Source organism: Protopterus annectens, chromosome 13.part0 (genome assembly GCF_019279795.1).
Source record: "Protopterus annectens isolate FY-2018-M chromosome 13.part0, PAN1.0, whole genome shotgun sequence".
In the NCBI taxonomy this organism is placed as follows: Eukaryota; Metazoa; Chordata; order Ceratodontiformes; family Protopteridae; genus Protopterus; species Protopterus annectens.
In genome coordinates this window covers 258231934-258246158 of record NC_056747.1, presented here as the reverse complement: position 1 = coordinate 258246158, position 14225 = coordinate 258231934, and the positions used below count along the sequence as shown (strand labels likewise).

The 14225-nt window shown below is 40.8% G+C and overlaps 1 protein-coding gene across 3 annotated transcripts in view; it reads left to right on the top strand.

The window, feature by feature from the left end:
• ARHGAP45 (Rho GTPase activating protein 45) overlaps positions 1-14225 on the top strand; it is a 786168-nt gene that overhangs the window by 562760 nt on the left and 209183 nt on the right. For 2 of the 3 annotated variants that reach the window (XM_044053816.1, XM_044053815.1), the window contains exon 15: positions 2200-2301. The exons of the other annotated variant lie outside the window; for it this stretch is intronic. In XM_044053816.1, the coding sequence (XP_043909751.1) occupies positions 2200-2301 (102 nt within the window). The remainder of the gene's footprint in view (positions 1-2199; positions 2302-14225) is intronic. 3 annotated transcript variants of the gene reach the window in all.

Here is a 14225-nt window from a genome sequence, read left to right as displayed (position 1 = left end):
AAGGATTTGAACTGTGTTGCTTTGTTCCTGGACTTGATTTGTTTTTTTGTAGTTACGTGGATTGTGTGTTGTCATTCTTGGTAACTTAATTTTGTCCCTTCATAAAACTTTCATTAGACAGATGATTATTCTCCCTTATGTTTTCAATCAAGTCATTTGGGGCACCTATAGGCACAGTTTTTGTTCCCACAAGCCATACTGTATTTATATGAATGTACACTAATCAAATGATCAAGACTTCCAGAAAAAAATAAGTAAATCTGGTTTCAGGCTGTCCAACATAATTTCCTATTTGATTATTCACAATACAAATAGTAAGTAAATGACAGTGCCATCAATGGTTTTCAGATGAACCAATGCCTCCCACCACACAGTCCATATTCTTTCACATCAAATGTCTTTGAAACATGTAATACTATTATTAAAAGTTTCAATCAGAAACCTATCTATTGTGTGTTGTTACATGTCAACTGATCTAAATTGCAAAAACAGTTCTTTTTTTGTTTTTTGTTATAGAAAAGGTCATATTAGCCAGTGTTTATTCTGCCCATGAGGCTTCCATTGCTTAGCAAAGAAATCATTGACAAACTTAAATGCAGCTGCCTGGTTTTCAAAATAAATGTCACCAAAACATTTTGAGCCTACATGAATTATGGCTGACAGGTCTTTTATAGTTAGGTCATGTAGTAATAGCAATTTGTCCCATGCTGTGGACTGATCAAGTTTTATATCATGCTTTCTAAGTAGTCTTGCCATTTGATTCCCCTTTCAATTATTCACTTGCCAGAAAACTGCAACACTTGTGCGTAGGATCACCCTGTCTTTACAATCAGAGTCAGCGTTCTTAGTTTCTGTAATGTTCCTCTTTCCCTGATGTGCCACATCATGCAAATGCACCACAGGTCCCTCACCGGTAGCCGAACACCCTTGTAGCAAAAACTCATAATTGACAATAGTGTTTCAGGGAGTGCATTTTTCAGGATCTGACTCCTCAACATGTAGCATAATGAAGAAATGTGTAAGCCTCCATCATCCAGCTTGTGCAGTATAACACCCTTAGAAACAAGAGAATTCTCTGCCCCTTTTTCCATTATAACAGGATGAATGATTATCACAGTCAAAACTTCTCCCATACTTGCAAACTTTTCATTCATTCTCTGATAAAACAGTAGTGGTCGTTCCCTGGTGCTCTGGCTAGATGTCCCCTGCTCATTAGGAATACCACGTCAGGTCCCTCCTGAAAAGAGGCTGCTGGTCTAGTGTGTCTAGCCCAGTCAACAAAGGGTAAATAAAATAACTCTCTCATATACACACACATACAGATGTATGTCAATACATTGAACAGGCAACAACTGATCAAACAGAATTTGTTGATCAGCCATTTATAAAAATAAAACAAAGAAAAAAAAAACTGCTTTTTGCAGAGGGGCAAGTCTCCCTGCACCCCCACACCTCCAGCTAATTATATATATATATATATATATATATATATATATATATATATATATATATATATATATATATACACACACACACACACCAGTTCCAAGATCACACTACACTGGGGAAGGGGCAAAACCAGTTGTCTTTTGATAACTTGTGTATAATCCTTATCAGGTTCTTTATAAACAGAGCTATTTATGGACACACAAACTGCTGCTTTGCTGAACTATCCAAAACTCTCTTACCAGATGGACTGTTTATTCATATGTCCTTTATCATGAACTGTATTTTGGACAGGGGAAAAATGTTGCTTCTTTCAAACCATTTGCCATGAATTAAAGGAAAATGCAACCACTGAATGCTCAAAAAATGAGATGTATAACAGAAAGAATAGTTATGATGTTTGGTGGTGAATCAGAGGGCCTCTGAATGTCAGTCCACACTGAAACTTTTAAGCAAATCCTTGGAGAGCATCATATTTCAATCTTATTGTACAGTATCTATGTTAGAATTAAAATTGGAATGTCTATGCATGGTTTGTAAAATACCATAATCTGCATGGTTATAACCTTTTTTTAAGTGTAAAGCTTAACATTTTCTCAGATCATAACATGACATGATATGAATGGTAGTATCACACTAAAAACCTTGCATATTGCAGCAGTGATGAATGTGTTCTTTGCTAGCCCAGAATAAATAATAGAATCCATGTAGCCACATTATGTCTCAAGTGTAACATGTGTATCATATATACAGGAGGACGAGGTCACCAAGTTCACAAATCTTGGCCAACAGGTGCAAATGATGCAGACAGCACTGGAAGTGGCAGCTGTCTCAACACACCTTCTGGAAGCTCAGGTATGACTGAATCCCCGCTTTTATCACATCAGTGCTCAACATGTAGGTTCTGCACTGTACAGCAGCTTTTTATATCTTCACTTTGCAGTTAAAAAGAAGTCATGAATCTACCATAATGTTCCATGTTAGTTGTCTTCATCTCGCCTTCTTTCTTGCTGGTTGGTATCAGAGCCGATCCTTGGCTCCGACTCGGCCATCTTCAATAGCTCGAAAGCTGCTTACTGGCTCGAGGCTACCCCTTATCCCATGATGCCTAGCCATAGCTACCCAGATCTCATTTGAAATAGCTAACTCCAGACATAGCAAGAGAATAAACCAGTCCAACAAATAGGTTGACTTTATCTGCCATATTCTCTAAGTCAATAGAGGAAAAATAAGAGAACACACAGCCAGTGAAACAGGAACTCCTCTCGGTCCACTAGGACAGGGGGACGGAGGGTGGGAAGCAAGAAAGAAGGCAAGATGAAGACAACTAACATGAAACATTATGGTAGGTACATAACTTCTTTATGTTAAGTTGTCTATCTCACCTTCATTCTTGCTGGTTGGGACAGCGTCCCTAGCACCTAATATCCTGGGTGGCTCAGTGGAACAGACTCTTCAGAACAGTGGAACCAAAGTCAGCTCTGCTCCTAGAGACCATATCCAGCTTGTAATGAGAAATAAAGGTATGAGGGTTTGCCCATGTGGCAGCTGCACAGATAGAATCCATGAGCAACCTAGACTGGAAAGATACAGAGGTGGCCAAGGCCCTAGTAGAATGACCTTTCGGTTTAATAGGTAACTCTTTCTTCCTTAACTGATAAATGAAAGTAATAGTGTGTGACAACCATCTAGACAAGGTTACCTTGGAAACTGGGAGACATTGTTTGCCCAAGGCATAAGAAAGGAATAATTGGTCTGACTTTCTTATTTCTTTAGTTCTGTGCAGGTAAAAATGCAATTGTCTGTGAACGTCCAATTGGTGTAGTTTGTACTCTGCCTTGTTGGTATGATTAGGGAAAAACACAGGAAGATCTATAGATTGGTTTAAATTATTTTCTGAGCAAACTTTAGGAAGAAATGAAGGATTAGTCCTCAGAGCAACCCTGTCCTTATGAAAAACCAAGTAGGGAGGACGAACACATAGTGCCTGAAGTTCGGAGCTACGTCTGGCTGAAGTAATAGCTACCAGAAAGAGTGTCTTCCAAGATAGAAACTTGATGGAGCAGGATGCTGCTGGTTCAAAAGGGGGCAAAATTAAGGAAGTTAGGACTAAATTAAGGTCCCAAGGAGAAGGGGGATCTCTCACTGGAGGCCTAAGAAGAGTTGTCCCTCTCAAAAAAGCTTTACAGAGCTTATGAGACATAATGTTAGAATTTGACAAACCAACATGAAAGTTAGAAATGGCTGCTAATTGTACCCTGATTGTAGCGGAAGCGGACCCGGAGTGAAACAGTTCTGCTAGGAATTCCAGAATTTCGTGGACTGGGGCTGAAAAGGGATCCACATTCCTAGCCTCTGCCCAACAAGAAAAACATTTCCATTTGGTAGCATAAATTTTTCTCGTTGTAGACTTTGTGAGAGGTGCTGGGGAAATGCCTGGCTAAGGTTGGAAATGGAGCAACCAAGCTGTGTGCTGGAGAGTTTGGAGGGATTGATGCAACCTGCCTGATTGATGAATCAGGAGATCTGGAATTGGGTCCAGAGTCCAGGGTTGATCGAGAAGGTAATGGTGCAGGAACGGGAACCATATCTGTTGAGGCCAGTATGGGGCAATGAGGATCATTTTGCAACCCAATGATTTTGCTTTCCATATGAGTATCAGTATCAGTGGAAACAGAGGAAAAGCATAAAGAAGTCCCTGAGGCCAATCGTGGACTAGAGCATCTGTGGGTATGTGACCTGGAACCGGAAGAAGGGAGAAGTAGTTGCTGCATTTGCTGTTGAAGGGGGTGGCAAAAAGATCGCAGCAAGGCTGTCCCCATTTGCGGAAAATAAGATCCGCAACTTCCTGATTTAGAGACCACTCGTGAGGCATGAGGATAGCTCTGCTGAGCCTGTCCGCTATGACGTTGGATCTCCCAGGGATGTGCGTCGCAATCAGAAAACATTGGGAGGAAATCACCCACTGCCATAGTCTGAGTGCTTCTCAACACGGGGGTAGGATCTGGTTCTGCCCTGCTTGTTGATGTACCACACCACTGACATGTTGTCTGTTTGAATTGCAATGGTCCCGGAAGGAAGAGAGTTTTGAAGGGCTTGTAACGCCAGGAGCAAGGCTCTCATTTCCAGGACATTTATAGGCAGATGGTACTCGTGAGGTTGCCAAGTGCCTTGGACTGTCCTGCTCAGATAATGCCCCCCCACCCTATCAGCAATGCATCTGTCATCACTATGGCTACCGGAGGGAGTTGAATGAAAGGTCTTCCCTGAGTAATTAGTGAGGAGACCATCCACCAAGAAAGATGCCTTTTGCATGCATCCATGATCAGGATCATGTGAGTCATGGGTAGCTCTTGGAAAGACCACTGCATGAACAGAAGCCACTGAAGAATTCTCATATGAAAGCGCGCTAATGGGATTAGAACAATGGCTGCTGCCATGGAACCCAGAGTTTGAAGGATGTACCTGACTTGGATCCTTTTGCTCTGCATCAGAATCTGTACTTGCTGATGAATTGCGGACACCCTTTCTAGTAGTAGCCTTGCAAACATATCCCTTGTGTCTATGTCTGCTCCTATGTAAAGTGATAGATTGACAGGGCAACAAGGCAGATTTTTTGAAATTTATTGTAATGCCTAGCTGGGAACAGATTGTGATTGCGTAGTCCCACGCTTGCAGGAGTTGATGCCTGATGTTAGCAGTGAGGAGCCAGTCATCTAGATATGGGAACACCTGGAATCCTTGACAGCTCAGGTGAGCCGTGACCATTGTCATACATTTGGTGAACACCCTGGGGGCTGTGGTGAAACCAAAGGGCAGAGCTCTGAGCTGATAATGACTGGCCCCCAGCCGGAAGCTAAGATATCGCCTGGAGCGCCTGTCCATCTTGATATGGTAGTACGCGTCCTAAAGATCGAGCACATCCAATTGTCCTGACCCAGAAAGGGTAGAATGGACTGTAGCATGACCATCCAAAACTTTGTTCTTTGTACAGACCTGTTTAGTCTGCTGAGATCCAGAATCGGTCTCCAGTCACCTGTCTTTTTTGGTACTAAAAAGAACCTTGAGTAAGTTCCGGATTGGTGCTGGTCTGCCGGGACTTCCTGGATGGCTCTTTTTTCTAGCAGTTTTGAAACTCCTATTACTGCTTTCTCCTTCAAATTGGGTGGAACATCTGGAAGGGTCTTCCTTGACTGTATGGGGGGTTGATGGAAGGGAATTTTGCAACCTCCGGATATAATGGACCGTACCCATTTGTTTTGTGTTAAACTTTGCCAGGCTTTTGGGTACAGTGAAAGTCTTCTCCCGACTGCCTCCGGAGGTGAGCAGCTGGGCAACCCTTCAGGGATGCTGGAAGGGCTTATCAGAGAAATATTCTCTGTTGCACTGGTTCTGTGGAACCCCTCTTCCACGAGGGCGGTGTCTATTATTATTGTTTCCCCCTCTGCCTCTGGAGGAAAAATCACTACATGTGTCAGGCAAGGCTCCCTGAGATTTACGGAACCACATCTTCCCACTCTTCTGACCCTTGGGGTAAGGTCTAGAGGGAGTGGAAAAATGGACTCCCACAGCAGAGAGAGTCTTGCCTTCTTGCTCACACCTGGTCAAAGTGTCTTTCACCTGTGGTCCAAAAAGAAAGGAACCATCAAAGGGAATGTTGGTGAAGGATGCTCGAAAGAGTTCCACAAAGTTACACAGCCGCATCCACGCATGCCTCCTAAGGGCCACACCCGTACCTGTAGCTCTACTCACCCCATTGGCTGCATAGAAAATGAGCCTCATGGAGGAGTTAACAACATAATTAAGCATCGCTAGCTGGGAAGCTACTTTGGCTTGTGCTCCCTCAGCTGTTGGATCTAGAAGGATATCTCCGAGCTCTTTAAGGAGATCCCTTTGAAGTCGGTAAAATGACATCGGTAGCTCAGTGACCTCATAGAGAAGGTCGCTGAAGTGAACATTCACTTCCCGTATCTGTCCATCATCCTAGACTCCTTGTTAGGGGGATGAACAGACAAAGAGGTCTCCGCTAACTCTTTTTTAGTGGCTGCTGCTACCACCATGGCATCAACAGGAACACCTTTTGAAAGGAATGGGGGTGCTGTAATGAATTTACTAGGTCTCCTCGGAGTTGGTTCCACTGTATCTGGAGCTGACCAAGTCTTTTGAGCCACCACTGTCATAAGTGGATCGAAAGGCAGAGAAACCCAGGAGGTGGAAGGTCGGGAACTGAAAGCATCCAGAAATACAGACTCATCCTCAGTGGGGGCTAGGGGATTCCAGTTCCCCCTCTGATTAAGCATTTCTAGGATGTCTGAGAAGGAAACATCTTCAGAGGGGGATTTTGGGGACCCTTCCGAATCATCTAGGTCTGTATCAGAAGTGACAGACTTGGAGGAGTCAATTCCTCTTACACTTTTTCTTCCGAGGAGGCTCCTCTGAGTGATCAGGAGAGCCTCGGAAGAGGAGGAAACACCCAATGGGGAGTCCTGGAGCATCGGCTCCCTACGCTTAGGGTCTGGAGGAGGAGCAGAGGTTGGCACAGGCACTACAGGGGATGGAGCCAGTGGGGCTGAAAGTGGATCTGACTCAGAGGACAGCATACTCCGCCTGACATCAAAGGCATCCCTGCCATGATGCAGAGAAAGCTCCAGTTCTGAAGAAATAGGAATCTTTCTCCGCACCGAGGGGGACGGCTCCAAGGCCGATGTTGGAGCCGAGCTCATCTGCACTGAAGCTCCGAGAGGGAGAACGGGGTCAGACAAGGGTCCAATGCCACTCGCCCCCTCGGAGCTGACGAGGGAGCCATGGTGCCCAGATCCCTCAATGGAAGGTACCACCAAGGGAATCAGAGCAGACGTCAGAACCAAAGGAGATAGAGTTATCGGAGCCGATGGTTCCACTACTCAAACCCCAATGAACTCCGGCTCTGAACTCATTGAAGTCAGAGGAGGAACATCAAGAGAAGTGGACGGAGCCGATACCTGTTGAGGTGGGCTGAATAACAATTTAGCTAGTGCCTGTGACTTTAGCAACCTACTAACCACTCTCTCCACACCATGATCCAACAGACTAGAGGATCGAGAGGAGTGAGAGGATCGGTGACTATGCTTGCTCTAAAGTAAAGGAGACCGAGGAGCCAAATGCACCAGCTCTAAGGAAGGGGACCTCAGCCTCTTGTGGCTCCGCAATGGCTCCGAAGCCTCTGATGGAGCCGATGGGGAGATTGTCTTGTCGGTGCCAGCCGGAACCGACGTAGAAGGTAAATTCTGTACCGAAGTTGGCTCTGAAATTGGAGCCAACGGCTTAGTGGATTTAGGGGATTTCACTGGCTGTGAACTCTTGGCTGGTGAATCCTGGGGTTTTAACAGACCCCTGAGAATCAACTTATTCTTATGCTCCTGCAGGACTCTTGGAATAAAGGCATGGCAAACCGAACAAGAGTCCTGCAGGTGCACAGCGCCTAAACAATAGACGCAAGAAGTGTGCCCATCTGTCAGAGACATCTTCTGACAGCATAAGTCACACTTCTTAAACCCAGAAACCTTAGTTTCCTTGGACATACTGTACTGGAGAAGGAAACCAACCAATTTAACCAACAATAAAAAGAGCAATTTTCAGTTCTACAAGAACAAAAAACACACCTATTGAAAAGACACACAAGTATTACCTAGAAAGGATATAGATAAATGTTTTTTTTTTAAGAAGGTAATAGGAAAGCCTCTAATTTAAATGGCTAGTCTATAAGAAAAATCAGTAAGAAAGCCTCTAAGTTAAACGGCTAACCAGGGGAAGGGGGGAGTGGTGGGGGAGAACTCTCTAAGTTAAACGAGTTCTACAAAAGGAGGGGTAGCATTGAATAATGGGGGTTGGGAGGGTGGCCTAATGGTTAAGGTGTTTGCCTTACAAACACAAGGTGCAGGGTTTGAGTCTCACAAGGGATAATTGGCTAGGCTTAAAATGGCTTGCAAGGGCAGTTAGCTTAGTACTAATCTATGAACCTATAAACAATTATCTACCACAGTAAAAACACTATCACTAATAAAAAGATATTAGAAAGTTAAATTCTAGTAAGATTTACACAAAAAATTCTATACAAGCCTGAGCCAGAAAAATGACACCTTGCAGCTGAAGTGGTAAATGAGATCTGAGTAGCTATCACTAGGCATCATGGGATAAGGGGTAGCCTTAAGCCAGTAAACAGCTCTCGAGCTATTGAAGATGGCCGAGTCAGATCCGAGGATCGGCTCCGATCCGAACCAGCAAGAATGAAGGCGAGATAGACAACTTAACATCAATTACTTCAGTCCCAATTTCCTGTTTCAGTTTAATTAATTTAATTCTTCCATCAGAATTTAACAAAGAAACTCATGACTGATTTGCAGATAAGGACACATTGGTTTACAGTTTCCTCACTGTTTTCTGGCATGTGCTATTACCACAAATTAAATGATGTGTTGTTGTTTGTCTTTCGGCTTTTTCCCGGTAAGGGGTCACCACAGCGGAACTCCGGTCCACTAATGATTGGCAGCAGATTTTTTTTACGAAATGCCGAGGTGCCAGCTCGACGCCCAACCTTCAACAAAGGCACACCCATTTACGCATGCATGTCTTTCAAACACTACCCAACTGCTGGGAGGACATGCAGACTCCACACAGAAGGCCCTCCCAAGCCAAGCCGAGAATCAAATGGGAGAACCTCTTGCTGTGAGGTAACAACGCTACCGCCGTACCACTGCAGCATACACCACAAATTAAATGATGTGTGATTATTATTATTGTTATTGTTTGCTTCCTTACACAGTTTTGTTTGTGCCCATCTCATCTTATAGATGCTGGAACTGAATCACAGTGCCACAACTTCTACTGTAGGTGATCTCCTGCCATTACAGTGAAGATGTCATGCCTCACATTCTTTCTTAAAATTTTTTTTAAGTCCTATAGTATAGTGTCCAGATTCACTTTATGCCTCCCCATCTGTGTCTTTGGCACATCCCAAGAGATATTTAAATCAGAAGCATAGCTGTGCTCGTACTATAAACCAGTGCCACACCCTCCTCAGCTCGAAGAGCAAAAAAAAAACACTTCACTGTAATAAGCTGATTGCTACATTGTAAGTGATTGTCTTATTACAATTAGATCAATGCCTCCCCCAGCTCTTAAATTGAAGAGGGAAAAAAATAAAACAGGCGTTCCTTCTACCAGGTGGGCCAGATGCACAAGGCACCCCCACACCCCAGTCATTCAGGTCCTGACCCTTCTTCAGCATATTTTAGTTAAAAAATTTTACTTTTAATCTGTAGTAAATAGTTGCTACAGTTTATACCCTGCCTGCACAGAGTGCTACAGCGCTCATGTTTTATTTTATTTTTTTTTATTCTTTTTAAACTGTACCAAACTGCTTACTACAAATGTAGCAAACAGTTGCTAGAGTTTATACCCTCCTGCAAGGAGAGCTGCAGCACACATATTTTAGTTTAAAAAAAGTTCTTTTTAAACTGTAGCAAACTGCTTGCTACAAAAGTAGCAAACAATTGCTATAGTTTATACTTTGCTTGCATATTTTTTAACTGTTGCAAACATTTGCTGCAGTTTAGTCGATACACATAGCACTACAGGACTCAGTTTTGACTGCAAATGCAATATCAGCTTTTAAATGTAGTTATTGCATTAAAGAGAGATCAGGATTGGCTGATCGCTCCCTCCCAACACTTTGTGCTTGGGAAGTTGCCCCTCTTGCCCCACCCCAGTTGCACTACTGATTTATATCCTTCTGATTTGTCTTCTTGATTTAGACCTACATATTAGGTCTTTACTCTTCTCTACAAGTACATTCAAGGTGACATTCCACCCCCATACTATTTTAGCTATAGTTCCTTTGATTATTATACTGTGTTCTGATGGAAATATACTGACAGCCTGAAAATCATCCACTGAGTGAGGTTTAGGACTGATCCTTTTCAGTGGTGCCAGCATCTATTATAATATCCAATATTACAATGGTAAACCTCATTTCATATCCTAGTATCTCAATGGCTACACACAGCCTTTTTGCATTCCTATCTATGGCTTTTTGAATATGATTCTAAGAAAGTTTTTTTTTGTCTTGGTAATTGGCTGACATTATTTATGATCCTTCTGCATGTACTTAACCCTGTCCACCATGCATTTCTGTGTCAGGAAGACAGAATTTTGCACTTTCGAAGCCAATGTCCAGCAAGTGTAGGTTTGAATATTTTTAGGATGAACTCAAACCTCTCTCCAGTATCCTCATCTTCTCATAAGCTTTTACCCTGGTACAGATTTTAATGTCCTCTTTCACAAACAAGTCGTGTGCAGTACAGTTTAAACAGAATAACTTATTTCCCAATGGATGATAAAAAATGTAAGACTAAGTAGTTTTATGAAGCATTATTAAACCATGCTGATTCTTGGGTATTACAATGCAACGGTTGTAAAAGAGATACAATTATGTTTACAGCTAGTGGAGTCTGCTACAGTGGTGCGAAAGCATTATTAAAGACTTGTATTTCATTATGCATTCATTGACCAGTATATTGAAACACTTTTATTTCTTCTGGAGTAATCTTCATGTCTCCCATAGTACCTTGATGAAGGGAGATTTACAAATATTTTTGTACATACTTTTCTCTGTTCTGTAAGGGTTTTTCGTGGGGTTTATATGCATCTGTTCTGAAACTCTTTTGTTCTTTTGTTTGAACTGTATTTGGTAACTACACCTGAAAGAAATGTACACTGGGCTTTTTATAAGCCGAATATTTCAAAACATTGCTGGACTCCCTATTTGTGCTGTACTGGGAATGGTTAAAAATACAAATGATTTATTACAAGAGTGTATACTGGCCAAACTAGAAACTTTGAAATCAATACTGCTGTTAGTTAAAATATATCTGAAACAGACTTGAAAGGTACATACTATCACCTGTATGGACCACTGCCTGTATTAGTTGATAAAAATATGTCTGGAGGGTTTGGCCCAGAGGATTGGAGATCGACAATGGTAGTACAATTTTTGAAGGATAGAGGGAAATCTGAATGTGGAGATAGTTTAACAACAATAAGGTTTTGAAAACAGCCCTGAAAGTCATGGGAAAATGCATATTGAAAAAATGCCAACTAAAACAGCTTCAGTATAATAATGTACAAGTAAGAAAGTCACCAAATGCAGCAAATGAATGACCAGAATATGAAAACTATAAAACAGTAAGTACTTTATTCTAAAAACAGATTAGTTTACACCTTTCGTCAGAATTCCAAGCCTGTAATATTTCTAGTAAGAAATCATTGTTCATTGTGAATTTGTTTCCTTAATGCAGTTATAAAATGGGCAGATTACTTAGTATTAGTTAAATTAATAGGTTTTGGGGATTAGTTATTATTAAATAATAGCTCTGCAATATATATTTTTAAATGTTTATGTAGTTTCTGGAGTAGTATTTTTAAAATGCTATTTTTATTGTTGCCACACATTAGGGATAATTTTTAAAATAAACTATTATTCATTTTAGAATTATTTGCTGTATGAAATGTTCTAAATAAAATAACAAAATCACTTGCAAAGAAAATATGTGGCAACTAGTGGCACGTATAAGTTTAATTTATTATAAGATCACATTTCTCTTTAATTTATTATAGTATGGTAGAAATCAGACTGATATGTCAGTATAACTACAGCTTTTTTAAGTCAGAGCAATCTTTGGTTGGCTATCACTAAGCTAACATTATGTAAACACGCATGGGAGTGTTGCTGAGTTTATCAGGAAGTATGGAGTATTAGGCTGAACTCTGAAAATATGCTGAGGAACTTTCACTGTTAATATTGATTAAATTACTCTTGTATTTTAGTGGTTCAGCATTTTAGGTGTGGAACTTAGAAATCAGTCTCCAGGCATAGCAGGCAGCACGGGTAAATAGTGTCTCATGAAGAGTGAGACCACTGTCTTAGTAAGTTAATGTAATGTTTCAGTAAATGGAGCCCAGGACAGGCTTGCTTCTGTGGCTGCTCAAGGACGACCAAATGTATATGTAGAGAAATTGTTGCATTTCAGTGAATCTGTAGGCTTTGTTTAACAGAAAGGAGGGAGGCCCAGTCATTTCTAATTTGGATTTTTCATTATATATAATCCTAACTCCCACTGCCAAGTATATAATTGTGCTTGTCTTATGTACCTGCACACTTTGGGTGTTTATACATTTTTTACAAAATGCATTCATAACTGCCTGCTTAGGATATTTTTTCCTCTGTAAAAATCTTTTATTTAGTGTGATTTTTTTACTAGTTTTGGTTATTCCACTTCCTTTTAATACATGCTACTGAAGGTGTATTGCATAATATGAGTACTTTATGCAAGTTTTCTTTACATTGCAGCACACTGATTTCTTTATGAAGTCTCAACTTGCCAAATGTGTGCATTTGTTGTAGGTTGTTATGGATTTGGAGGCCTGTTGTCCATCAAAATTGCATAGCAGAAATGCTAAACATACTGGAAATAAATCCCTATGTCACTCACTGGATTTTCAACTAGCTCACAGAAAGCAGATAATCAAAATAAGGGAAGTTACCTCCCCAAAGAGAAAAGTCACCAGTGAAGTCCCCAGAGTTCTGTGCTAGTACCTCTCCTGTTTGGCATCTACCTTTCTGAAGTAAAAAACAATACCAAAGGGCACTGGCTGACTAAGTTTGCAGATGACTGCAAGCTTGTAGCAGTCATTGAATCCTCACATGACTTTGCCATCTTGTTGGAGGGTTTGTCTCAAATAAATAACTGGTATCAAAATCATGGTTTGAAATTAAACACCAAAAGGTGCATTGTTGTATCTGCAAAGTCATCTATCTCAGAGAGCTACCACATTGACAATATAGCCTTATAAGTTGGCCCCAGTTGTTCGAGATTTGGGAACTTACATGGACAGTAACCTAACTTTTGATTAACGTGTTTGCTGTTGTGAGAAAGTCCTTCTACATTGCACAGTTTATTAACAAAGGGACTGTGTCCAAATCTAGGGATGTTATTGTTCCCCTTTACTCATTCCTCATTAGACCAACCATTGAATATAATGCTCCCTTTGACATGTATCTGTCCAGACACATACAACAACTGACATGCCACAGAGCTATCTTACTAAAATGATACAAGGCCTAAACAACATGTCCTATATGGAATGACTCAAAGCCCTGTGACTATACTCAGTATCCTACAGACTGCTAAGATTTGACCTGTGTCTGGCATACAAGACATCCTCCCACTCATTACTGATGGATTTTTTTTTTCCAAAATCTCTTTATTTCAATTTTCTTTTTTAAATAATAACAGCAATACGGTAACTCAAAAACACAAATAAACAATACAAACACCTTTCTAAAGAAAACAGACAACAGTCTCGTTCCGAGAAAATTATATATATATATATATATATATATATATATATATATATATATATATATATATATACACACACACACAATATATACACAAGAAGTCACTACATCGTCAAGTAAAGTATGAGATTCTTATGTTCATTTGGTCTCATAAGGGATAGTTAGAATGGGGATAGTCTATATATAAAGTAAAAATAGAAATTTGACCATTTATTTGTATGTTTAGGGAAATATCTAGTTACACATATACTAAGAAAAGGAAGAAGATGCAAGAAAGACTGGTTATACTACATTCATTTCTTATTTAAAGGTTAGCTTTTCATGACAATTTGTAGGCAAATTTTATTTGTCAAGAATTATATCTAGCAAGTAACCCCAATAT